The 27,592-nt window shown below is 49.6% G+C and overlaps 1 protein-coding gene across 1 annotated transcript in view; it reads left to right on the top strand.

Moving 5' to 3' along the window:
* Window positions 1–26,217, top strand: part of ADRB2 (adrenoceptor beta 2) — a 38,085-nt gene extending 11,868 nt beyond the window's left edge. Inside the window, exon 2 of the mRNA XM_029998261.2 lies at window positions 22,634–26,217. Within this exon, the coding sequence (XP_029854121.1) occupies window positions 22,634–22,668 (35 nt within the window). The 3' untranslated portion in view covers window positions 22,669–26,217. The remainder of the gene's footprint in view (window positions 1–22,633) is intronic.
* Window positions 26,218–27,592: the final 1,375 nt, after the last annotated feature.

The raw sequence follows: 27,592 nt of genomic DNA, 5'->3' as shown, positions 1-27,592 counted from the left end.
CTGGCTGAAGGAAATGCTTGTTCATCCCCGGGTGGGGACTGCCCTCATCTTGATATTTTGCAGCCATCAGCCCAAGCAAGAGCCACACTGCTGAAAGCAGTTATCGCCCCCAAAGCCGTACTGCTCTTCCTGCCTCCCAAGCCCACTGGCATCAGATCAAATGGTGCCTACCACGATGGGTGCCTGTCAGGACATTACACTCCTTAGTGGCTGTTGGATGGAGGTCCCGTGGGCTGCAGCATGTGGACAGCAAATTTGTTAGGCAGCCTTGAAGAAGCCTTCAAAAATAGTGCAAGATATCCATGAGGTTGCAGGGTCCCTGTTCCAAAGCCCGAAAGTCCTATCCTGTTGTATTCGACTCATGGCTGGAAATGCATGGCAGTTTTTCCTGAGAAAAATTGCAGCAGAAGCCCTAGATAAGTTTCTTGATGTCTAGCCCTGGAAGCAAACAGCTCAGTGGAAGATACGCCGATTTTCTGATACATGCCTAGTAGAGAAGGGAAGTGTGTCTGCATGTAGCAGAGGTAGTGGAAGCTCCAATATATCTATGTGCAGGGGAGCAGGTGGAGAAGCTGTTCACTGGGGAATCTGTTCTCACTGTTCAGATGTTTTCTTACTCTCCATTCACCTCACCTGGCTGTCCTGCTTGGGAATGGGTGGGATCGGGTGTAGGCTGTCACCCCTCTGTTCCAGCCCTCTGCTTGGGACCTTGGCTAAGTTCTGTGTCTCATGAAAATAAAAAGACATTGCTGGTGGTAGTTTCAGAGAGGAAGCGTGTTGGCACGGTGGCCAGCCTCGCACAAGAGAATGATGCTGAGATAGGTCCGTATCGGCCTTGACTGTAGGTCTTTTTTGTGATACCTCGTTGTAACCCAGATAGTACTGTGATACCCTGCCTCGACACGAGTCTGGCTGAGCATGGGACCTTCTTTATAGAGACAAGTTAGGCTCAAAACCTGGAGAGCTGCTGAGTGTGAAGGGCTGTACAAACAGCTTTGTAGCTAAAGAAGAGGAGAAAGAAACAGTTCCCTCACGCTCGGATGAGAAACACCCTGTAGCAGCCCAGTGATTTGATATGGAGAGATTCTGACTTTCTAGGCTGGGTTTTAGGATGGTCTCCCAGGGGGATTTGCTGTGCTGGGCCCTGCGATGCCTTTCCTGCCCCTTTGCCTTCCCAAGTGCCTTGCTAGGCTCTGTGTAAGTTAGCCCAGTTCAAGCAGGACCTCTTTCCACTCAGCCTGCTGTATATGAAAGACGTCTGTGCTGTAAACCATCAAGTCACAGATTTTCCATTGGGATGTGTGTTACTCTGTTCCTGTGCTCTTGTTGAGCTGGACTGCAGTGCCAGATGCAGTGGTGTAAGCTGGAAGGTAACTTGTGAAATCAGTTGTGACAGGGAGTCAGTCAACGCTCTGCATGATCTTGAAAGCCTGCTTGTAGCAGGGTCCATGTCTGATTACAGAGATCTTTGGCGTGGAAGGTGGGAGGGGAAGAGAGATGCTTTCATGGTTGGGCTAGAGGGTTAGGTGTTAGTCAGCAAGACAATTTTTTCTAGCACAGACATCAGAGCAGTGTCTTACCCTGAATGGCATTTTGCTTTACATTGCGATGAGTGCTGGTAGGGACCTGCCTTTCATCAGGACCTGCCATGTGAAGGGCTGTGGCTTAGAGATACCCCTCCCCTTGTCTTCTCCTGGCAAGCACAGGTTGTTCTCTTCTTCTTCTCAGCTTCATGAAAGTGGAGTCATTTGTGAACTTGCCAGGGTTTTGCACAACAGAGGTGTTAGCACACTCCCTGCCATGGGAGATGGAGCCCTGAGAAATGTCAGTGGTGGTGGTGGTGGCGGAGAAGCAATGAAGGCAAGTCCCACCCAAACCTGGAGGTCCTGCTGTCTCCAGCTGAGATACAAATATAGACATACACAGCACAAGTGTATACAGTTAGAGATATAGAAGCGGGGAAGGCACTAAGCTGGGGGCAGAATCCACAGCTATTGGAGCTGATTCATATCACTTCAGCACAGCAGCTGAGACAAAGGGGAGCCATAGGGGGGAGACCCATGGGAGGAAAAAGGAAGAGCAGAACCACGGAAAGACATTTTGTGACTCAGAACAAGGAGGTCATTCCTTAGTAACAGCGTAGCATGATTTGTTCAGCTCATTTAAAAGCTGGCTGTGTGGTTCCCCGCCTCTCCAGGGCTCTCTGCTGCAGAGAAAGACCCTTCTTAAAAGGGGATCCTCAGGGTACCTATTTATAGCATGGAAACCCCTCCAGGAGAGTCATCCAGCCTTGAATGAACATCTCCCCGTCCCCGGCAGCAGAGTGATGTACAGGCTGTTCCTCCTGCAGTCCCAGCCCCTCCTTCGCAGGGGCCCAGCTGACATTTGCTAGCAGACTGTAAGGGACAGTTGCAGGCATCTCTCCCTGGCGCGGGAGGTGATGACACACCGGCTGCCGCCCTGCCGGGCTGGCAGAGGCAGGAGGAGGCAGGGAGAGGGGCAGGGTGCCGGGCTGCTCCAGCTGGGCTGCCCCTTGCTTGGCGGTGGGGGAGAGTCAAGTGATGAGAGGCGAGGGGTGCGTGCTGTTCCCAGAAAGAAAAGGTCAGGGCACAGAGCCGTGGTGCGATTTGCCTCCGAGCCAGAGCCGGTGGCAGTAGGGCCGGGGCCGGGAGGGCTGTGATTTCTAGGCATGACTTGTGGATGTTGGCCAGGAGACACGGAAATGAACTGGAGAGGGGGGAAAGGGTTGATGGTCTGAAGTGAAGCGTGGGGCTCTGCAGAAGTGCTGGCTAGGGGCATGATGAGCTCTCCCTACCAGTCTGCAATGCCCCCCTGGTCCTTAGGACCCCAGGAGGGGGTGCTGGCATTGCATCTGCTCGGGTTTGGTCTCAGGCTGGGCCGACTCAGTCCAGTCCTCCATGCCGGGGGCAAGCAACTGCTGAGCAGCACACTTGGACTCACTTGTTTGGCTGCAGGATAGGATTTCAGTTTGCTACAGTTAGATGGCAGAGCTTTGGGGATTTTCCTTTCTGATACGATATACCAAGCCAAAGGCTTATAACGAAGTCGGAGTGATTTCAGAGGTATTTTCTTTCTCTGCCTAAGAATTCCCTTTAACACGCAAAACTCAGGAGGGGAAAAAAGATGATAAAACTGTTTGGACAGGGCCAACTTTTTTAGCATAGGTTTGGACAATGCAGCTTGCTGAGTGACTGTGTCTGTAAGGAGGCTTCTGTCAACTCTGCCAATAAAGTCATAAATCCAGTACAGACTGGTGATGAAAAACAGAAAGAGAAGGACTCAAAGGAGAATGGTTGAAGGGACAGACGGAGGCAACTGAAGAACAGAGGCAAAATGAAATATAGCCCCAGGGGAGTGTAAAAAGATGACAAAGAAACAAATGGAAATGAGAAAAGGACCCTAGGAAGGACAATGACTCAAGCACCAGCAGGAAACTCAAGGTGGAAAACAAGAGGCTGGATCCCATGTGGAAAAGGAGGGAGAGGGTGGAAAGGGATTGCAGAAGGAGAAGAAACAGGGCTCGAAAATGCCATGACAGCAGGTTCTGTATTTCAGCACAGGCAGCCTGACTGGTGCCTCTTCCCTCCTACGTTAGTAGTTCCTTGTCTGCTTTCAGCCAGTATGAGTTTGATTTAGCAGATCTGGCAGGAGGAAGGCAGCGGGACAAAGGGAGAGGGGACGGTTTCTCAGTGATACAGAAATGCTGGGGAACCGTGGGTGAAAGAGCATGGCCATTAGAGAGGCAATGCATGCACAGTTTGTTCCCAGAGTCGGGGGAGTTGTCCAAGGCAAGTGGCCAGCCTAATGTACGCTCCCAGAGCAAGGAAGGTGAGTGTTGCTTTATTTTTAAAGACTGTCTCCTCTTCCTTGCACCATGCTACCTCCTGCAGTGGGGTTCCAGTTTCAGGAAGAGCAGGGTAAAAACAAGCCCAACCAAACTAAAACATTCTGCTTTTACCCGTAAATGGCATCAAATATTTTTGTCTCAAGTCATTACTCTTCCCTCCCGCCTGACAAAGCCAGTGCTGGAAGGCCTGGCCTTGCAAGCTAGCACCTCGGGAAGATGACCTGGGCAGGGAGCAGGCAGGCAGTGGGGCAGGTCTTGGCACAGGGCAGTGGGGCTATGTTTAAACCCAAATCACCCGAGTGATGAGCATAGTGAGAGCACACTGTGCCAAGTAGCTTCAGACCTCACCGGGCTGACCCATTTGGCCATGCAGCGGGACAGCACTGGGGAACCGGAATTTTTCCACCCAAGGCAGAACAAGTACCAGATTCACCAAGAGGGCTAGTGAGAGATAAAGGGAGGTGGTGTTTGAGCACCACCTCAGCTGAGCATTTCAGCAGGAAGGCAGGCTGCTCAGCGGACTCTCCTTTCCCTTGTTGCCAATGCCTTGTGCAGGGTTTGGTTTCTCCTGGGGATGGGAGATGCTGAAGAAGAGCTGGCTCATTGCAAGCAACTGGTGTGGAAGGAAAAGCTCTCTACATCTGCAAACTGCAAGTAAGGGTTTAGGTGGCCCGAGTTAGGTGTTCAAATTATGCGAGCGAGCAGAGCCCTGTCCCTACTGATGACTGAGTAAATCAGCTGGGACAGAACACTCAGACCTAATGAAGGGATGTGGAGGGTGTTTCCACTGGAGACAAGTAAAAAAGAGACAACTGATCCTCCTGTCCAATAAATATCCAACAAATCCTGGCTCCGGGTGTCCAGCCCGGGCGTCACCTTTTCACTCTGCCAGTCTCAGGGCCACGGGTCACAAGACAGCAGTATCAAGCCAGTCCCTAGTCACGTCCCGTCCTAGCCCCGACACTGGAGAAGGCACAGAGCATGTCACACCCGTGCTGTGCTGCTCAGGTATTCTCCCCTGCCAGCCAAAACTTTCAGCAGGCTCATTACAGCAATTTTATGGGTCCTTCACACTGCTAGAGTGGGAAGAAAAGCCAGGGATTTTGTCATGGGAGGAAACTCCTACTGCAAACCTGAGATGCTCCATAAACAGCTGGATTGTTTCTGTCTTTAGTGTTTATTTTCCTTCAGTGTAGGAAAAGTGCCATATCTCAACTGACGGGGCACTGCAGAGCAGTCCCACACCATGGTGGTTGGTGATCCCTTGCAGTGAGAGCAGAGCAGGAGCAGGGATGTCCCTGGTGTTGTATTCCTCACTCCAGCATCACCCGCAGGATCAGACTGTCCTGTGCCATGGTTTTGGATGGAGGTATCCCTTCTCTGTACTGCATATTACAGTCTTGATTCCAATATTTCTCTCTACTGTCTCCCCTTCCAGCCAGTGCAAATGCAATGATAGTCACGAGGTGGCCTAAAGCTGACCTTGGGTTACCTAACCCTGCTAGAGCACTGGGACAAGCTGTGTGTGTTGGTGTGGGTGGGTGTGATAGAGAGGAAGATGACTGTATAAGCCAAATAGCTGCAGATGCATTCAGGACCTCACTGTCATTTTAACTGCAATGGGTTTCATGGGAATCACTGTAGTGGGTACGCTGTCACAGCTCACAAACAGCACAAAATTCTGTGGTTTGGTTTTAAACAAACGAGCAAATGAAGAAGGTTGACATGAAATCATCTCATGTAGGCACTGCCTTGCCTTGTGTCTCCTTGGGAGTGGTGGCGAGGTGCAAAGGCAGAGGCTGTGGCTCTGCACTCCGGCTCTGCCCTGCAGCCTGCAGGATTTCCCAGCTCCAGAGCTAAGCCATGATGCTGGTGCTCAGCATCGTCCCTGAGCCCCCCGCTGCTCCCAGCTGCTTTCTTCTGTTTGTGCTTTTGTGCCTGTATCTTACCCTCCTATTGCATAGGACTTGCACCTCTGGCATCCCTGTCTGTGTCCCCTCCAGCATACCCACCAGCCCTTCCCTTCCTGCCATTGCAGCTCAGAAAGGGGAGACCTTTCATCCCCTCCTCTCCTCTGTCCTGAGCTGCCTCTGGCCTCCACCAAGACTTTCCCCTCCATCTCCTTGGAGGAGGGGAGGCCCCCAAGGACCTGTGCTGGCAGAGCTGCCCCGACTGGGAGCAGAGAGGTGCATATCACACTCACTCCGCTGGCATCAGCACAGGAGCTCACGTGGAGCTGGAGGTGAGGAGCCATGAGCTGGCAGCTGCTGGTCCAAACAGCGGCCACAGAGGGAAATCTTAGCATAGGTGCTGTGTTTTGCCAACACAATGCCTACATGGGAGCCTGCGTGGCTGGTGGAGCAGAATACGCTGCCTTTCCTGTACTGGCAATGAGCTTTGCCCACTACATCCAAGTGTAAAACCTCTGAGCACAGAAGCAGTCTTTGCTGTTGGTGAAATGCCTCTCAAAACTCTAATGTGTCAGGAAGGTGTTTCTTCAATCCAAGTAGGTGCTCTGATGGTGGAAAGGGGACAGACTCAGTTTTAGCCATGCAGGCAGGGCAAAGAGCTGTCTCCAGCAGCCTGCTGCAGCTCTTTAGCTCTGCTCAGGGTTGCAGGGACAAAAAGCCTCTGGAGGTTTCAGTCAGGCACCACGGCACCCACACAACCCTGTAGGCTGTGTAGCAATGAAGCGAAGCTCATAGAGTTTCATCCGGCACCTAGGAGCCCAGGGCTGAGTTATTTCATGGTGAAATTAGAATTTCCCAGCAGACTTCTGCTGGAGTCACATGAAAAATGTGGCAATCTCTCCTTGCATTTTTTTAAGAAAGAGCTCCTATGGATGGGATTAAATGCTTGTGAGTATCCCCCAAAGCACCACATATCAAACGGCCATGAAAAGAGTCCCTGCCAAATGCATTGCACTTTGAATAAAAGCCATAGCTGGGGAGAGAAGCATCTTGATTTGGAAATTGGGGCAGACATGCTTGGGTAGTGCCTGCTTGTTCTCTGGATGTTTTTAACTTCCGATGTCCATGACTGATGAAAGAATTAGAAGGTGACTTAAAAAAAGCATATTTTAATGTGTTTTCTGTTAGGAGCCTCCACCTGTAGATAGAGGTGCCCAGAGAAAACCAGGATGGACAACAACAGATGAAAACTGCCTGATGTCCATCCCTTAACGTACATCTTTATTTCCCTTATTTTCCATCCCTCCCCTTCTAGAGCTGGGGCATTTGCATTCTGCAACCAGGTTCTTTTCTGAAGCATCTTTTTCTTCCTCTTCCTTGTAGAAGACACCAAGACGAGCCCATGCATTTGGGAAGTCCCCTCCAAATCCTTGGCGCAGGGCAGGATTATATAAAGTAATAATTCATGATTTCCTCTCAGCCCCCAGGTTCCTTCCCGAGTTGTTGAAGCTTTGTGTAGAGCGATGATTTCCTCTAAAATGAACAGCAAGCTCGCTTCATTGTCGGAGGCTGCTTTGCTGCCTGCCAAGGCACGATTAGGGAGGGTGTTGGGCAGGCATTTCTGTCATTCTGCAGGCACACGTGCCTTTGCAGTGAGGGTGTCTGACAGGTATGGAGACAAATCAGGACAGCCGTCTCCCTGCCCCAGCGCGGTGATGGCCTTGGTGATAAGCAGGAGATGCAGCTGCAAGGTGCAAGTGGGGAGATGGGATTTTCCCGGGAGGAGAGCCGTGGGAAGGGGTTGGGTATCTGAGTGGCACCAGGGATGCTGCTTGGGCTTTGGCATCAGCATCGCTCCCAGAAGTTCTGCTGCTCTTAGTTTGCTTTTTATTTATTATCTTGGGGTGTCTTCACAATGCAAGATGTGCCAACCAGCAGCCGTGGTTTGGGAAGGTCAGGTCAGCGTAGCTCATCTCTCCTGGTAAGTCCATCGTGCACGCTTCTCAGCGTGGCAAAATGGGCCTGCCTGGCTGTGGCCATGCTATTTCCAGTGCCTGTGGTAACACGAGTGCATGCCGTGTGGCTAGCGTCAGCGCCGCTTTGCTGAGATGGTTTTGCCATGAGCAGCTCCGGAGGACGTGCGGAGGGGCTCGCAGCTGCACCATGCCTCAGGGAAGGTCAGCCCTCCTGCGGGGAGGTGGGAGCCCAGGAGGACCGGGACCTGGGCAGCACCCTGGCTGTATTAGGGGTGTAAACCTATCCACGGTCCAGATCTGGACTGGAGTTGTCCCACTGTGCAAGGCACCCTCAGAGCAACATGGAGATACCCCCAGTCTCCAGTGTCCACAGCCGTCCCTGAAAAGCAGTCTGGGTTATATTGCCACTGGGTAGAGATTATGCTGTTACTGAAACACATGTGATTCGGTAGTGCCAAAATGTTGGTTCAGGCTTTGTACCTAATTCCTCAAGACCTCAATCCTCTCTGAAGCACAAAAGCTTTTATGTGAGGGACTTGTTGAGTTGCAGGAAGAAATACAGCATGAAAATATCACCCTGTTCCACAGTGACAAACATCTACAATGCAGGACCCAGATTAGAAATCTAGAGCGCTGAGGTCTGCGCTCTGCTGCGGTGACTCATCTCACATCCTCGTGCCTCACGTTTGCCTGCAAAATGGAGCCTGCCTGGCGTGCAGTGCCTGGAAGGGCAGTGTCTCTGCAAGTGGTGTCTGGGATTTGGAGAGAAGATGCTTCACAATTGCCAGATATTGTAATTTCTTGGCTTCCACAGCAGGAATCTGAACCTCAGCCTGGTCCAGTTTCACTTAACAATTAAACCCTTTTGTTACTTTGCCAGAGCTTACCCAGAGTACTGTGAGGTTGTCTGTGAGACAACTGCCGCTAGGACATTACGCTTCACCACGAAGAAGGTGAAAGACTGGGGCTAGATGAAGAAGGTGAAAGACGGGCTAGATCACCAAAGGATAAGGCTCAACCCTTGCCTAGTAGAAGTAGAAAGCCATTCTGTGTTATTAGTCTTGAGTCAGCCTGTCTAATCTAAAAGTGACTGCATCCCCCACAAAAGCTTCCTGTTTTCATTAACCCTAAGCACGCGTTAAATTTCCTTCCTTCAGCTGATGACAAAAACGGTTGTGTTTGCAGAGAACTTTCTTCCTTCCCCCCTGCTTCTTGCATGATTCATTCAGGGATGCCGCATTCCTCTGTCCAGTCATACAAGAAGCCAGGCTAAGGAGGCAATTGCATAATGAACATCAATGCAAATCGGGCCAGAGAAGTCGGAGGATGCTAATGGCTGCTTTTCTGTACACATGCTAATTATAGCATCAGCAAAGCCAGGTCCAAGCTATGGCTTTGCCTGAAGAAATCCCCAGTGATTTTAGCCAGGAGTCCCAATTACTGTTTGTTACAAGTAAATGACTAATAGAAACTAGACCCGTTAGGTTATCTTGTGCATTTCTGGAGGATTCCTCCGCTATAGTGTAAACATAGGATGGGTATATTGTGCCTAGAAGTCACCCGAAAGTTTTTTGTGCTGTGTTTGCCCTGTGCAGAGTGATGGGGTGCCCACCGCTTCCCTGGACAGAAGAGTCTGGGACACCCCAGAGGCACACCATTTGCTATGCCTCTGTCCCCTCTGTTTTACCCCTTTGCTTACAGTTATTCTGTTTTGATCCTTCCTCCTGAGCTCTCTGTTCAAGGAGGGCAGCAGAGGCATGCCAGGGCCCTGCCTGCACTGCTTGTCCTGTGCCTGTGCCGTGCTGTGCCTCGCCTCTCACCGCAGGCATCCTCATCCCCATCCACAGCTCCTACAAAGGATGGTGATGCAAATAACAAGTACTTTGTTGTTAATAATAGAGACAATTTAGAGATGAGCTGCTGAGTGATTAAAGGGCTGGCTGGACTGGTTTTCGAGGCGAGGATAATAGAGCGGAATATACGTGTGCATCTCACCCGCTCCGGCTTATATCTTCCTTACATGGAAGTTGTTAACATTTGACTTCCAGTAATTTATGAAAAGCTCAGTTACAGTTTCCACACAGACTCCCTCAGGATGGATTTCCATACTACAGAAACCACTCTTTCATTGCACATCACGGGTTCTTTTTTGGCCATTTTATCACACTGTTGGAAACTTGTGTGATCCTGAACACTGCTCTGTCCTCTTGCCATCGCAGTGAGCCCTTGCATCGCAGGGTCAAATGTGGAGGAATCAGACGACGTTACGTAGCTGCTGGTCACTCTCAATAAGAAGTTGGAGGCCTTCAGATTTCAATGCCATCATAACTATGCAACTGGTTTAAAATATAATAAACTTGAAAGCCCTTCCATATCAGACCATCAGAGGGCTGTAGATGAGCTGCTTGAACCCCTCGTAAATACCAGGGCTGTCATTCCTGCAGATGGACCATCCATTTTTAAATGGGGTTTCAGGTTACAGCTGGGCTTCACAGCACAGCCTGCGATTGCTGCAGGGTCATGATGCTGCGAGGTAAGATTTGGCCCTTCCTAAAATGCAGGGAAATTACAGTAAATAAATCGCTGAAATGAGAACCCTGTGTCCCTTTAACATTCTGCCCCTGCCATTCCTGCATGTTCCTGGAGAGGTTTTGCTGGGCTTTTCCTCTCCCTTGGTTAACTTCTGCAAGGGTTGTCTCACTTCCAGCTCCCTTTCCGGGGGCCAGGAGGACAGGTCTCACTGTTGTGTTGTGTGCAACTGAGATTTGCACTGGAAAGGATGGCTTAGGCGATCCCAGCCTCCCTGGCTGAAAATTCAGCTGAAGACAGAAGTAGCTGCTGCTGAAGGATGGCAAGGGCAGGGGCAGTGGAGAAAGGGGTGCATCCATCAAGTGCAGCAGGTCACCATGACTGAAACCATGAGATCATCAAGCCGAGCTCCACCTCGCAGGGAAGTCTTTTTATATCTCCGCGGCAGATGCCAACCAGTTGCTCACTCACTGAAGAAGGTGCTTGCCAGAGAGCGAAGCAGAAAAGCCCCTGAGGGCTGCTGTGGTGCAATCAGCAGCTCGAAGCCGGGCTCTGGGAAAACAGGCCTTCTTGCTGTGGTTGTATTTACCCAGGTGCGATGCCCACTCCACCCATGGATTCCTAGCCGTTGCCTTCATGCTGTTTGCGCTGCAGAACTGGGTCGCTGCCCGCTGCAGGGCTGTGTTGTGTCTACCTGCGATACCATCAGCTGTGTGCAGCTTCTTGGTGAGCCACTGCTCAGGTGGCTGTCGCTTTGCTTTTTTGAAGGAAACCAAGGCGTAGTGTGAACTGGGCCGTGGTGAGGCTGAGCATTTTCTGCACAGGTTCAGCCCTGTAAACCCTGGGAGCGTTTATCAGCCCTGGCACAAACCTCTGTGCTCCACCCTTTGATGTGGGTGAGCAGGGTAAGGGAAAAAGAATCAGACTTACTCTCATCAAGTAACATCTACTCATCTACGAGTGAATGATTACCCAAGGCAATTTTGAAAATGGGACTTAAGCTCCAGAGCTGCTTTAGAAAAAGTTACTGCAAATCTGTTGCACAAGGTAGAAATAAAGGATTGCCAGGGCTCCATCTCTTTCCCTGCCCATACAGTTATGTATTTCTAATATGGTTGTCACCAATTTAATGGGATGATAGAGCCGTGGGACTTCCCAAGAGCAGTGTCCTCCAAACACTAATGATATAACCATGATTGCAGATAATTGCCACTTAGACTCTCCTTCAAGTTGTTTGTGTGACTCCCGCATACACAGGGTGAAATGAAAGTGTTTGCTCTTAGGTTGCTCGTGTGAGGTGAAAAATAGGTTTGTTCTTTATTAGATTAAGTACTCTGAGGATGGGATGGGAAGGAGTGCCAATACGTGCTGTACACTGAAGCTATGCATGTAGGCAGTTCAGAAATAGCCTGTGGGGAGAATGTCTGAGGGACTTAACATGCTGCTCAGTCTTTGAGATAAGACTTTCTGCTTGTTCTTAGGTGGGAGACAGCATCATGCAGGGACCCACCTGCCTCAGGTATGGTTTCAGCGCTGTGCTCTGCAGTTCTGCACAGCTCTGCCGCATTCAGCATCCTTTTCTGATGCCTGACTGCTCCCTGGCTGGACGAGAGCAGGCCACTTGCATTGCTGCTCAGGAGTCTTCAGCCTTTCTTGAGCTTTAGGAAACAGAGGTGAGAAACTGCTGTTGTGGAGAAAACAGGCTGAGAGCCCCCAGCACGCGCGAGAGATGCTTTATGCTGTGCCCCATGCGGGTTAGGGATGTGCACAGGGAGGCTGCCAGCCAAGAGAGGGTTAATGCCACCTCCACCTTCTCCGGAGCCACCAGTGTCCTGCGGGACAGTCACTGCGCAGCATGGCTGTGGAGAAAGGGCTGTGACGGGGATGGCCGTGCTGTTTATACTCCTTTTGTGTTACTTACGTACTCTGTTAGTCAGAGTCGCTGCTGCCACTGGAGGGGAAGGACTCGCCGTCTCCAGATGGTTTCTTTGTGCTGAATCACTTACACTTACGTAACTGCCTTTCCTCAAGTGATAGCAAACTGTACAGGCCCCCAAAGTCTGCCTTAAGAAAACTTCAAAAACCTGTGGCTTTTCTTTCTTCTCCCTCTTTTGTTTGCTTTTGCCTGTTCTCTTTGCCTGCTCCCTTCTGAGCCGTTAACATTCATGCCAGTGACAAGTTTTCGAGCTGCCATCGACTATCCCAAGGGGCACCAGCATATCTCTTACTTCCCAGTGCAGCAGCAATACCTTGCCAGGTCAAATGTTGTCAAAATTTAAGGCTCTAAAAAAGAAACCCTGACCTTTACGAGCCCTGTAACCACTCCTGAGAAGAGAGAGCTCTTCCTGCCCTGCTGCAGCATTAACATTTCACCAGTTTCTCTTTCTACTTTGATTCCCATTCATCAGATAAGCTTCCCTTTCACCCTGTGCATCTGCCACAGCCTGGCTAAAAGGCAGCCTGAGCCCCTGAACAAACCTGATCTGTCCTGGGCAGCCCCTGAAATATTTCCACATCTCTGTGTGCGGTCCCCCTCCAGCAGCACGGGAGCAGAACCGACAGTGGTGACTTCTTCCTCCTTCCTTCCCAAGTGGTGATGCTTAAAAATACATCACTAGAGTCATATTTAGGAACAGCTGCTTTTGAGCTGTCCCATGGCCTGGATCCTCTCGCCAAATACAAATTTGTGTAACATCATGGAGTGATTTCAAATCGCAAGAGGTGAGTTTCTCCCATAATCACCTCTCGCGGGCAGCTGCTGCCCTGTCCCTTGTCCTCTTTGCCACGTCCCAATCCCAAGAAGTCAAGCAGGTGGATAATACACAGTTTTGGAGAATAAGTTCTTCTAAGGGAAACGAAGGGATTTATTTGAAGAAAGAATTTTATTTGTGGGTGAAATGGCATCTGCTGTGTCTCTGAGTCTAAACTCGTATCCGCATTACCTCATTAGTTATGTTAGTCATAAGCTAGCATTAGTGTTAGCTCACACATTCATCAGGGGATGTCAGAGCTACACAGACAGTTAGCTGAAGATTGGAGATTTGGAAACCAGACTTATATCACTAGTGGCTCTGGTTTGCTAAGCGATCCTTGGTCAGATCCTAACCCCTTATCTGCTGGGTGGGAGAGATAACGCTTCTTTCCCAACTGCTTCAAGATTAGCAGATGAAATGCACCATTTTGAAAACGAGGGAAATACTTTTGTGTTGATGTAAACAGACAAATGCCTTCCCTTCCTCCTTCCTCCCGGCTGCTGGTGGGACCACATTCCAACGCCAGCTGCTGGTCGCACACCACGGCATCGCAGGCTGCAGGCAGGAGCACCTTCTTCCTTCGCGGGGAGGGTTACAAGAGCTATATCCTCTGTCTGGCCTTGCTTCAGACCCTTTCTGGCATCACATGGGGTCAGCACCTGATGCACGTCACACTCTGGCTTTAGTCGAGGAAGGAGGACAGCGGTGCGGAGGCGGGCTGAGCGGCAGGAGCACTGGAGGTGGACAGACACGAACCACCCGTGTCCTTCTCAGCGAGGCTCCGTCAGGGTCCGCTCCTCCCCAGCAGGAAAGGAAACCCCAGCAGCCATCAGCTCCCGGCGTACGGAGTGGGCGTACGGAGTGGGCTGGCGGCTCAGCAGGGCACGGCAATTAGCAAGTGTGGTGGAAGTGGCTCGTTCAGCCTTCCTGCACCCTGCCTAGCCCCTGGGGCTAGCGTGGGGTTCGTAGGCTGCCTGAGGATAAGGGACTTGGTTGTAAACCATTTCCCACATCTGAGGCCGTTCCACTCATGCCCTTGGGATCAGAGATCATCCGCACTGGAGCCTTGCATGGGAACGGCGCCTGCGAGAGAGACAGCCGCAGAGCTGCCCGTGAGAGACGGAGGAAGGACGTTCTCTGCGTCTCGCACTCTCTTGCTGCCTCTTCCCCCAGGAGGAGTCTCGAGGGACCCACAGCTGCATCACAAAAGCTCACAGCAAAGCACAAATGGGGATGTTAACTCTCTGTGTTTCTGAAGGGGGAGATGTTAATGCCCAATTTCACCTGGCCTGAATTCCACCTATGTCCCCGTCCCTTGTTCAAGGCTGACAGCCATCCTGGAAATGCCCTGTTCAAGGAGGCAGAATTTAGGTTAGAACAATCTGGGTAGCTGTGACCATCAGTTATGGGTGTATGCATGTAGGAAATGCACCAAATTTCTCTAAAAAGAGAGATTCTTGCTCTGACCAGCCACAGGACAGCTGGTTTGGATGTTTACCAATGAATCGGAAGCAGAGATCTGGACCTTCTTCCCCATTCCCTTATCTCCAGCTAGCTCGCCGGTTGTGGATTGGGTCTCAATCTGGCTCAGTCACTCTTTACTAGCAATGACATACTAGGCATGGAAAAAGCTCACTCTTCCCACTTTATTCAGTAAAAAGGAAGCCTTTTACAGTGAAAAGGAGCAGATTTGCTTCTGCTTGTTATCTGTTGGACCTTTGCACGAATAGAGCATGGAGGTAGCCTTGAGGGACACGGTGATGGCTTTGTGATGGCTTCTGTTAAGCCACCTGGCCGTGACACCTTTACTCCTAATTCCATGTGTTTGCTCTTTCAAATCAGACCTTTAAGAACGATCTAGCACTGGAGCATTGTGGTGGCTGCTGCCAACTCATGGAGTCCCTCAACAGAGCTGAGAAGGATCCTCTCGTGTAAGTGTCTCCCCATGTCACAAGGCAGTATGGAGAGGATATCCCTGCTTTTTCTGGTAGAAAACAAAACTGTGGCTGAGTGCTTGGTGCATTACCAGAGAGCTGCCCCGTGACACTATTGGACTTTCTAAAATAATTATTTTGCATTTTCCCCTGACCCCAGGTTATTTTGCATAAAACAATAAACAGACCACCCAAAATCCATTTACAAGGTTTCCCAGAAATCCTTGGAGCATTTGAAGCAGTTGGAGGAAATGAGTTCAGACCTGAATTCCACAAGCGATGACGCTAAATCTGGAGAAGGATTTTCATTGCTTGAAGCCAAATGTCCACAAATGTTTCTTAAAACATTTTTAGTGTGAAGCCCCTCCAGGCATTCAGAGGCAAGCACTGAATGACCTGCTGATATGCCACTTCTGTCATGTTTGTCAGATCCCTGGCCCTTTCTCATCCAGCGGACCATCATTTGCTATTCTTATATATGGATTTGCATCTAAAAGCAGGGCGGGAAGGCACCTGGGCTTAATCTGTGTCATAATGGCCCTTGAATTTGGTTCTTTCCATGGTGGTCCACCTCTGTCTCCTCAGGCTGGCAGCCTGTCACTTCAAATTCTCCTGGGCCAGAAGGAAACCGGCAGAGCCTTGAGGAGCAACTTGACCCTAAGTGGGATCCCACCTCATCAAACCTGAGAAACAGCCCTGCTGTGCTCTCTCATCAGAGCATCAGCTTTCTTCAGCTTAGCAGCTTCCATCAAAGGTTGCTTCTTTTGACTGTTTATTTGCAAGTAGCCTACACAGCAACAAATCACAGTGTAGCAGGAAAATGGAGAACTTCTGAATTAATGGGGAAAAACACAGTTGTAAATGAGTCAGTGGTGGGTGTCTACTTGAGCTGGTAGTGCTCACGTCGCCAATACCTTGCCACTCAAATGCCAGTGACACTTAACTGAAGGGTCCTCGCTGTTGTGATTAGTTTCGACAATCCCGCAAGTAGCAAAGACTCCCTCCACCGCACACAGGGAGGAAAATCATTATTTGTGAAAAAACATAAAACTGCAGAAAAGCATTACACAAGGCTCCCAACTCTCCGACAGTCAAGAGCTCCTGCTGGGGGATTGCAGGATTTTACAGTTTGATTTAATAGTTTCAAAGAGAATTGTTGCTCGGTTGGGAGGCACCTTCAATCTGTTCAATGACTAAAAAAAAGCAAAGCAAACAATGTCCTTCCCACTTCCCCAAAATTCAAAAAAAGAAACAAACAACCCCCTCAGAAAAGCTGGGGCAAGCAAACGAGAGAGAAATAAGATAACACAGCTTTTAAAAGCCTGTTGCTTTGCAGCTGTTCACATTCTGGCTACTTTCCAGTGTTACTTTGATGATCCTCTGCCAGGAAAAAAAGAAGTCCTTCAAACCTAGAATTTGATGAGGACATTATTTCTCAGCAAAGTAAATGAAGATCCAGGTTTGGGATTTAGTGATGGGACTGCCATCCATTTAAGAGGTGGTGATCTTCACCAAGACCCTGGCAGATTCGAGTGATATCCTGGTGGTGGGAGATCTGTGTTCTTCAACTGGTGATAAAGGACAGAGGACTTAGGTCTTCTGAGAAGTTTGATACCACAACCAACAAGTGGAGATGTGAAGTTAAATCGGTGCCTGGCTAGTGGGGAGCAAGCTGGACATGTGCTAAGAACTGATATTAACTGGGAAGTAGTGTCAAAGTTTGGCTTTGTTGCATTGGCTGCTGGATCCCTGTCCAATAGGAGAGCTCATGGGGAAGGAGTGTAAAATAAGCACAGACTGGTGCAGGGGAGAATGACGGGGAAGAAATACTACCCCTGAGCTGATGGATGCATTATAAAGTGTTCAGAGGCACTGCCAGGCATTCCTGAAGCTGTGACTTGTACCTAGGAGTCATGGATGAACTCTCTGGAGTAAAGATGCTGTGTCAGAGCCCTACAACAAAACAAGTAGCACCACCACGTGTCACCCAGAACATCACCTCGTACAGCCAAGTATGGACATGCCCTCAAGCACAGGTTTGGGTTACAGCAAACTAAAAGGACTGAGATGTAATTTTTTCCTTTCTTAAGTAACTATGGTCATAAAGTAGCCTAATTCTGGGATTGGTACGCTCTGGTGTTCCTTGTGCCCTTATGTTACATCTTGGCTTCTTATCATGCATTAACTGGTTCTTCTTTTACCTTGGTCTGTAAAGAAGCAACTGATGGTTCATTTCATGTTGTTGTACCCTAGGATTCTTTTTACACCCTGCACTTTTAACATATGCTATTTAAAGGTTATAGGAAGAATTGTTGGCAAATGGTAGATGACAGGTTGTTGAAACATGATAAAATAGCAAGAGTTTCCAATGAGAGATTGAAGAGGCAGGAAAGGAAAGACGGGAGAATTTGTAGACAATCTGTGCCAATCTTTACTAGGTTGGAAGACCCCCATTTAGATGCAGAGACTGTGTAATGCAAGGCTGACAGACTGTCTTGTTCGCCTGGAGTGCAGGAAGGCTATAGAGTGAAACCCTGTTTTGCTCTGCCCTCACTTCACCCTGAATCCAGCTGGTGCTTAGGGGAAGAGCTGCTCAGCTGCCTTAGAGACAGCTACATTAGTCTGAGGCTCCTCTAGGAGCCCATTTCTCTGGACGACTAGCTCAGACGGAGATTTCCACAGTGTACATGTCTCAAATTAAGTGAAGCAAATCTTCTAAGATTTGCAAAACAATTTAGCAAACCTCTAAGACAATCTACTGCCAATCTACAGCTGAGGGCCAGGGAGGGAATTTTTTCCCTCTTCATCCTTTCCTTGAGCCCTTGGGAAATGTCCCTTGAGGGGCATTTCAAAGTCCGACTGTGACTGTTTGGGCAATAGCTGATTCCCATTGATTGAAAAGGGCATTTTTACTTTCTCATCAGATCTTCACCCTGCAGAATGGCTGCCCTTGAGCCTGGGATGTATTATGACTAATGACCAAAAGTGAGTTCATCATTAGTCTTCCACCTCTTCTAGGGCTGTACTGAAACAAAATAAGGGAATGTAAATTAGTAATATCCAGCTGGCTACGTAGTTAGCAAGATGGATGCATGTGGCCTGTCTCCACACATCTCTTGCTTTGTGGGATGTGGGTGGTCCATCCCTTTCATCGTGTTTGTCTGCTGAGCAAATCCAAGCTTCCCACAGGTGAACAGGCATGGTCAAGAAGAGAGGCTGCAAGGTTTCTTCAGCCGACTTCTGTTTTGAATATTATATTTTGACTTGTGAACCCTGAGGAATTCAGATCTCAGGGCAGAGGAAATGTTGGAAGAGGTCAGGCGAGCTGTGCTCCCTCTGAGTTACTCGGAGCAGCAAATAGCATGCGTTCCAGGACAACATCTGATTTTCTGCTTTTACGAGGCAGATGTTTAGGATAAGTGATCTGCTGTTTATTTTAATTGCCATCTTCCAAACCTCCTTCCTACGTGCGCACACACATTCGGAGACCATAAAGAAGAATTCTTCAGATTATGCCGTTATTTGGGTAGCTAGCCCTGTCTTCTATCAGTGCCTGGACAAGGCTGTGTGCTGCAAACCCAGTTCCCCATGCACATCAGTTTTACAGTGGTGTAAATCAATTAGGTCTAATTCCTTTCTCAATAACACTAGCATAAATCTGAAATCGCTCCACTGACGTCAGCGCCGTAACAGCAGTGTAAAGGACAGTTAGACTCCCTTAACTTCAGAACATCGCTGCTGATTTACACCAGAACAAGAGCAAAAGTAGTTGGGCTCAGCATGTCCTAGCACTGTGTTACTGAACAGCAGGCCAGGGTTTGCTCTGGGATACAGTGGTGATGATGGAGAGCAACTCCATGGATTTTGCTGGCATTAAGTTGACGGAAATGAGTTGTACCTTCACCACAGTTTGGGTCTCAAAGAGCTCCATGTGGTAGGTCATTAATGAAAAGGAAGGATAAACCAATGGTCGTGTGTAAAGTGATTAGTCCCATTGCCTATCACTATTCCAGGAGAGTCATATAGGGATGAATCTGACCATTTGGTTTGTGTTGTGATGATGATGATGATGGAGAGCAAGGCAGTGGTACCCTCATACCCTGAGGAACACCAGGCAGGGGTCCGTGGACGAACTGGTGGTCCTAGCTGAAGACAGAGGGGCACATGGGGGAACTGCCCTTGTAACTGGTGCTGAGCTAGTCTGGAGGAGTGGGAATGCTGGCTGCACTTTTCTCCTCTGAGAGGACACAAGCAGTTGTTGTAGGCATTCTGTGCTGGCAGCATTCAGGGTGTTAATCCTTACTCACTTGTTTCTCTAGATTTTCCCACCTTGTCTCTAAAGGGCTAGAAGTGAAAGCTTGGCTGTAAAAGGGGTGCTGGCCCCTCTCTCTGCTCTGCTGTGGCTTCAGCCTCCAGACTGTGGATTTAAGCAGAAGGAGATGAGAAGTGGGTATTTCTTCTTGAAGCTGTAAGGCTTCCCAAACAACCTTGCTGTTTAAAGAGACTATGGCAAGGAGGGCCTGGACTTCTGGTGGCCGCTCTTTAGGAAGTTAGAGAGCCCAGTGATTGCCTCAGAGTCCATCAGCCTTGCTCCATTAAAGCCAGTGTAGACAAGCTGATTGACACTCCTCTTCTGTTGGCGTCTGGCCAATCTCTTAATTGTTCCTAAGTGACTTTCTTTTTTAATAGCACACGTTTGCTCTGAGTGGCTCGGTTTGCAGACAATGAAATGCAGCCATGTGTAGCATAATTGCTTTAAAGCCAGTGAGTTGAAACGGGGTCCCTGTGAACCACCAGGTAGCCTGGAGGTGCCACGGAGAAAAACGAGGCCATGGGTGTCCCAGGGAACTAAGCCCTCACCTTCTTTCTTTTTTTAAAAAAGCTGAGGCCATGCTTTACCTATCTCAGCCTCCCCCATGCTGGCAGAGGTGGGAGGCAGCAGGAGAACCTCAGAAATCAGAGGAGAACTGCAGTCCTTCCTTTTCCACTCCTTATCCAAGGGTCCAGCCACAACTATCATTGACAGACAGGAGAAATAAAACCGTTCTCCATGTTCCGGCCCCAAGGTACCCCAGCTGGGTGTACAAAATGGTTCCCACATCCATGCTGTACAGCCATGGGGACGGATGGCTGCTCCAAGCCCCAGACGTGGGTTTTGGCAGCCCAGGCTGAACCTGTGACCCACAGCAGCTTGGAGGTACCTCGCTCACACTCATCACCTTCTCCACACGCTCAGCTGGAAGGTGGCCCCGTGGAGATGAAATGAGAGCTAAGGAAGCATGGTCCCAAGTTTTCCCACCCGTTTTGTTCTCACTAGTGATGAATAACTCAGCTGGTGCGTTCGCTGGCAGGGAGCAGCAGAGTTTACCAGTCATGAAACAAAACTGTGATTATTGCCATAGAAACTGGAGCTTGAATGTGAAGCTCATCCAATGGGGCAGCAGGAAGAGGACATTGGACTGCTGTCTCCTATCAAAACTCATGTGTGTGGCTTGGATTTGGAATACCAGAAAGTCACTATTATAATAACCATGTCATAAAATATCCAGATATCAAGAAACATTGACTTCTTTTGGGTTCCTAGGAAGAACTAAGTCAGGACCTCGGGGACTGGCCTGTGAGGGATGAGGGTGGTTAGCACCACTGCAAAGAGCAAAGCTTTTTCCAATTAGGAAAGAAGGCAATTAAATCACAGTGGCTGAGGGATGCAGAGTCAGAAACATAACCTTGCTCTGCTTCATGGCTCTCTTTCCTGAATGCATACGTGCAATTTGTTTAGAGAATTCCCTCCTCCTTCCCATTTGAACTCTCTGTGACAGTGGCTTTGCTCTAGGAGCTTACAGCACGGTTCAAGTTTCCTTGTAAGCTTACAAGCTCCATCTATAGGATAGCCGAAGAAGAGCCCTTTGGCTTCAAGCTGATGAAAAAGGGCAGAGAAGCTTCACTCAGAGATTCCAGTTTTGTTCTGGAACAACTCCAGCATGCTTAGCATACCGCATTGCAGAAAGTCACTGATTTCATTGTCGTTACTTCATATTTGGGTATAGTTTTCCTCCCTGTTTAAACTGTCAGTCTTCCGTCCCATGCTGCATGACTGTGGGGCTCTTGCCTGTGGAAACTGCTGGAGTTATGGAGCTGCTATTATTCCACATGGGAAATCTCAGGGATTTTCTAAAGAGCTCCTGATCTACAAGATTTCTGGGCTACAGTTGTGGTGCCTTTAGGTTCTGATAGCCCACACTGCCCCATGTAGAAAACTAAACAGTAGTGATTAACATGTCCAAATCATCTAAATCCAGCTGATTTAGCAAATCAGTTTCTCCTTAGCTTGGTGTTTAATGATTGCCAGCCCCAGCCCACACTTCACTGCACAGGCTGCACCAGCAGAAGTAACTGCAGTCCGCAGGGGTTTTTTTTTTTAGGAGGAGGAAACACAAAAGGTGAAAGACTTTTCTTCCTTCTTTTGTGCAAAGTAGAATCCTTCTTGGCAATAAGGTGTGGTACAGACTTGGGCTGTGTGTGTTTCCAAAGGAAGGAAGGAAGGAAGGAAGGAAAGGAAGGAGGGAGGAAGGAAAGAAGGAAGGAAGGAAAGGAAAGAGGGAAAGAGGGAGGAAGGAAGGAAGGGAGGGAGGGAGGGAGGGAGGGTGGAGGGACAGACACACTTTGCAGGGCAGATGGAGTGTGAGTAGTGTTTTTAAAGAGATGCTGGCAACTGACACTGTTGCAAATCATCTCTCTCATGTTGGAACTTCATCTTTGATTTGCACAAGAAATACAACTTCATTTTGGATACCCAGAATTCTTCTGAGAGGCATTGTGTTCCCAAAGAACAGATACGGCTTTTTCCTTTCTGCAGATCCATTCTGGTTTTAAATGCTGCTTTCTCCCCACACATGCACAAACCATAATCTTTGACATGTACTTCTTAAAATATCACTTTCAAATAAATAGAAGTACAATCATATCCAGTACTTGTTCCTTTCTCTATCTCAAGATTAATTTCCCATTTTTCCATCTAACATGTCTGTCATTTGAGTATCTCCACAATCAAGAAAAAGCCCTGTTTCTTCCCTTTTGTAGATTCAGACATTAAAACCAGAAGAAAATGTGTTCTCATCTCCTGGGCAGCTGACCTGAGTGTATATGTAGAGATGCATCTGTTTATTTAGATTATTTCATGCAAAGAAGCTTTCCTTTTTTGTAGCTACTGCTACTAAAGCACCCAGGTGCAACCCCTGCCAAATGGCTTGGTCGATCATCTCACACAGCTCAGGAGTGCAACAGCACTGTAGAAACATTACTGCAAACCATGGGGGCTGAAGCTACCCACCTCCAGGAGGTGCAGCATCAGCGCACGGTGGCAGTTATGGGCAGGGAAGAGCCAGAGCCCAGCTCTGCCCACCCGGCATGGAGAGAGTGGGCTGCTCCTGGTGCTCATTCATCCACTGATGCCTTCGAGGGGGTGTTCAACAGCAGCTGGGGAGGGTGCCTGAAGGCGAAAATAGAGCCAGTGGACACGGTGTACACCAGGCAGGACCAACGAGTCCTGGGGAAATGTAATCTCTCTCCTGGCTTCAGCGTCTGAATCCCTCCTGTACCCCAACCTCTACCGTGCTAAACTGATGCTTTTTTTTTTTCTTTTCTTTCTTACTCTGTCCCACAGAGATCCCTGGGTGTCCAGGAATGGTTGAGAGCTGAATGGGCTGACCTCTCTTCCTCACCATCCTGAGCTCATGAGGGCTCTGAAGAGATTGAGTGGGAACATGGCATTGCTTCTCTGAGCCTGGGGATGCTGTGGGAAGTGATTGCCTTGGCAAACGTCTTCATCCCAACCCATAGCCCATCATGTATTGCATGAAGGAGAAGCTGATGAAGCATAACCAGAGGACCAGGAAAGGCTCTACTAGCACTTCAAGCATTGGAGGACACAGATGGGGGACCGGCACTAAGAGAGGCACTTTGCAGGAGTCACTGCATAGGAAACTGGCTCTGGAAAGAAGCTACAGGAGCCCTGTGAACTGAAGGAGGTGAACATCCAAACCACCACAAAAGGTGCTGAGGGGTTTCCCTGGCACAGCATCCTTGGAAAGCACTTTGAAAAAGGGAAGGGGGTATCAGGACCACGTGGCCGTCTCCAGTGGCTGGTCTGGAAGAGGCACAGCAAGGTCACTGCCTTACGGTCGGGTCAGAAGACCGGCAGGACGTGCCCACAGCTGCCTGTCCACGTGCTGGCCGGGGCTCCAGATGAAACAGGAATCTGACCAAGACTGAGAGAGAAGGAGTGTGGAAGATTGCTTTGATTTATTCTGTGCTTGTTTCTCCTTCTGGTGTCTTCTCTGTCTACCTCTTTTTCTCTCTAGGCCTATGGGTACTGCGTGTGGGGCACAGACCCTCACAAACAACCAGAAGTATTAGTACAGGGCAAACCCTGCCCAGTCCACGGCTATGCTGCCCAGTGCAGTGCTGTTGCTAGACGGGGCTGACTTTGCACAGTGCAGATGTAAATGTGGCCTTCGTTTGCTCCTTATGCCAACAAATCTGCAACTGCAATGCCTGGATTTCAGATGGCAGAAAGGCTTGAGCCTGGCAATTCTTTTACTTGCAAGCAGTCACATGCTAGCTCAACAAGCCACACTTGGGAGCTGAGTTTTAACACCCGAGCCCCAAAACATTATAGAGCATCCGTTCCTCTCCTGTAGCTGTGGAAATGAGCATGCTGGCAGGCTGCACGCTCAGCTCCTGCATCATGGATTTTAAAAATCTCATTCAGCAGAGAAAGAGACGGAGATGGAGGGAGTGACGGAGGCTTAGACAGGAAATTGTAGGAAAAACTCATTCAAAACTAGAGGAAAATGTGCACCTTTTAATTGCAGGTGGTGTCCCAGCTGCAGACTGTCATGCCCAGCTGGGGGGCTGCAGCTCCCTCTTCACCGAGCTGCTCCCGGAGGCCTGGGCGAAACGTGCCGGTACCGAACTGTGCCGGGAGCCCCATCTCAGAACTTCTCTCTCGGGCTTCCAGCTACAAAAATCCTTCCCTCATGTGCAATTGTATTTATTTATTTATTTTCTTGCTGCTTGATGCAAAGCTGCTAACAGAGCACCCTCCCCACAAACATCCGCAGCCGAGAGAGGACGGAGAGAGGGAGCGCGTGCTGTGTCTGCGTGATGGGAGCAGGTGAAGGGGCAGGTGAATGCCTTGAGCCGGCCGGATCTGGGCACGCACATGGGGTGTGCCTATGAGGCAGGAAGAAAAGGCTGCAGTTAACCCAGAAATACTTTCCCTGGGGTGAGCATGCAATTTTGATCTTTTGAGAATTAAGAACAGGCTGGGCAAACCCTTGTTGGGAAGGGGAGCAGGACAGCTGTAGGCTGCATAAGCTCTGCAGAGCCCCTCTAGACAGATTTTCTCTGTGCAGCTGTGCTTGCCCAGGGTATGTATCTCTCTGCAAGTTGCTTGCCCAGACCCTGTCCTGCCAGCGCTCTCAGCTGCAATGAAGCAAACTTACTATGCGTACATCCTGGCTTTGGACACTGGCAGGGGGCCGTACACCCAGCCAGGGCAGGTTTCCACCAGCGTGCTCACAGAGGTTTAATACCCGGCAGTCTTTTCTGCTCGGTCCAGAAGAGATAACCATGTACAGACCTATTTAACACAGCCAGTTGGAGACTGGCAGACATGAGCCTCTCTAGACAATGCTGTAGCTGTGCTGTAATGGTTCATGCTCAGCCTTGGCTGTTCCTACCCATTTTGCTAAAAAACCTGGCACACCAGCAGCATCCGCTCATGGTCAGGTATCCCATTTTATGGAAAGCCTGTGTGTTCCAGTGCAGAGGGGAACCGTTTAGAGAACGGCTCTCCTGTGCCCTGCCGCTCTCCCACAGCTCCCACACTCAGGAGGGATCCGGGGCACCCAGGCATCTCTTGGCAGGGCTCCTGGCTGCTCCAGGGGAGCCTGGCTTCTCCCATACCCTTCCCTCTGAGATGCCCCACCAAGGCTTTGTCCAAACCTGTGTGGCTGCTGAATGGAAATATTTCCCAACCAAAACCTGTTCCTCAGAAGATTCCTGGCTGGCTCTAGTCACTTATTATGTACTGGAAACACTGCCCTTGGGATTAGTTTTCAGGTTAGAGACAAGCATGGGATCATTGTAGTTCTTTTTCTCACAAATCCTCTCATGTGCAAGAGCAGGTTGCAGTAAGTGAAATGGATACACTTGCTCTGATAATGTGCCAGCATGGCCCAAAAGCAGTGACCTGCTTACTGCTGATTGCTTCCTTGCAGAGTTGTAAGAGTTGGAGATAGAAGCAATGTATTACAAATCCATCTGCCTATGACCCTTCAGGCTTGTTCCATGTGTTACATTTACCAGTGGTGTGCTGGGTCTATTTTTAAATGCCCTGACACCAGGGTTATTGTGCTGTCCTTTGGGAGATTGCTCTGTAGTCCAAGTCAGGAGCTGCTATTAGTATTCCACCTGCATTTCCTCCTGAAAACTTCATTCCATTATTCCTAGTGATGTTCTTCAAATACCTGCTGCTCATTATGTCCTGGTCAGGCTCTACCACTTGACCTGTGCTCCTCTTCCCTCCTCCAAGAACCTCTCTGGCTCCCTGATCACTGCCATTCCCCGTCCTTCCCGTAGTTCAGCACAGAATGAGCCTGTTTGTTAATTCAGCCGTGCAGAGTTTGTCAGGGATCCGTACCCACCAGCAGAGTAGCCAGGACCTCTGGCAATGCCTGCTCTCCCCGGCGGCTGTGGAGCTGCTCTCTCCCTCATTGCAAAGCACATGGGGTGCAGGAAAGGGGCAGACACAGACATTTGTCTGAAAGCGGACCGGCGTTGGCAGTGAGCACTCATACCCTGCGGGGAGTGAATGCCTGCTAGGCACGTTACACAACAAAGTCTCCATCTCAGCAAAGCCCAAGCTGAGCAACGGAGGTGGGTGATGCTCCAGTATTGCCCCTGCAGCCGTACCGGGGATTGGTGGGGGGCAGAGGTCTGTACTGTGGCAGGGAGCTGTGGTCTGTCCTGCCTGGAAATCGTATCCATGAGCCAGAGCCGCAGCTCCGCACGGAGGGAGCCCCGCGCCCCGCGAGCAGCACGGGGGCTCAGCAGGCTCAGCACACGTGGAGCGCTTGCTTGGGGAGTCTTTGTGTACAGCACTCGGCTGGAGCACCATTGTGGTTGTAAGAGCTCTGTTCTTCTCACCGAACAAATTGTTCCTACAAATAAAGAATGAAAAGTACTCCTCTTCCCACTCTTCTTTTTTATGCTATTCATCAAGTGGTGCCAGAGCAAGGGACTGCACCTGGATGGTGAGAGCAGAAAGTTGCCGTGCTCTTGTGGATGTCAGCTCGTGGGGACGTGCTGGGGCTACCTGGGGGAGAGGTCGAATGCAGGCAGAATAACCAGGGGAAATCAAAACATGAAGTGCATCAGAGCAGGTTGCAGGGCCTCTCCACGAAGCTTGCTGATGCAGATGGGTAATGGGTTGCAATATCTCCAGGCTCGGTGGGAATGGGGCTGTGGGACAAGGCTAGAGAGGAGCTGGGCAACAGCAAGGCAGTCTCTGTACGTACCAATCCTGCAGGTCTTGTGGAGCAGAGCAGGAGGAGGACAGGTCAAAGAAACCAAGGAGGAGAAAAAAAGACAGATGAAAGAGGGTGCTGAGCCTCCCAAGTGTTTCACAGGATGACAACAGAGGAATCTGGAGTCTCCTATGTGGCAGTGCGTGGTCTCGAGGGCTGGTTCTTTGCCCAAACTTCAGATCAGAAGCTCCTTAATTCCTCCTCTCAGTCCCCAGCTGTTCTCCCCGGTGACTTGGGGCAGGGTGGCAGTGACAACGTTACAGCTTTTCAGAAGCAATTGTCAGGGGAAGAATTTGGTCTCCAAACAACGAAAGAATCAAAATGACACATTTCCAACAGAATTCATGATTAGACAATTAATCATCCCAATTTAAAACATTGGAGGGCCTGGAGTGCCCTAATACATAAAGATGTTCAAGGCAGTGGTTGTGCTCTGCGTCTGTCAGCAGCCTGTTCTCTGGCTGCCAGTGAGCACGGGGCTTTAGGCAGCATCCATGCTGCAGGTCCTCACAGCCTGGGGACCGGTCCTCTGGTGGGACCTGCATGCGGAGATATCAGGGGAATTTGATATCTCTTTTACCAAGGAATAGAGACAGCCTTGAACTGCTGCATAACTGTATGCAGGTTTCCACAGTGCCATACCTCCACTTTTTAGTGTGACCATGAACCACAAAAACTCAGCATCTCTCATCACCACTTTCTAAGGACATTTCCAAAGCCATTTATAGCTCAGACACTTGTGTGCCAGCTACATGCAGACCCAAGCACCTACCCATCCACATTAAAGAGGCTTGTCTAACCTTTGCAGGCCTCCAGCAAGCTAACAGGATGGATTTTTTTTCCATCTCCCAGACTTTGTATCTGGATTTACTGAGCTCTGGGGTCAGCCCTGGGTTTTGGGACTGGATAAACTGTGAGCCTTATTTGCCAAGAGTACACACAACCTCACTGCCTCCAGACATCCCAGGATGTGTCCAAGTATCTTTCTAAAGTTCCTAAAGCTTTAAAGCAATCTGGAGAAAAGAGCTGTG

Source organism: Aquila chrysaetos, chromosome 22, assembly GCF_900496995.4.
Source record: "Aquila chrysaetos chrysaetos chromosome 22, bAquChr1.4, whole genome shotgun sequence".
NCBI lineage: Eukaryota > Metazoa > Chordata > Aves > Accipitriformes > Accipitridae > Aquila > Aquila chrysaetos.
This window is presented reverse-complemented; position numbering and strand designations above follow the sequence as displayed.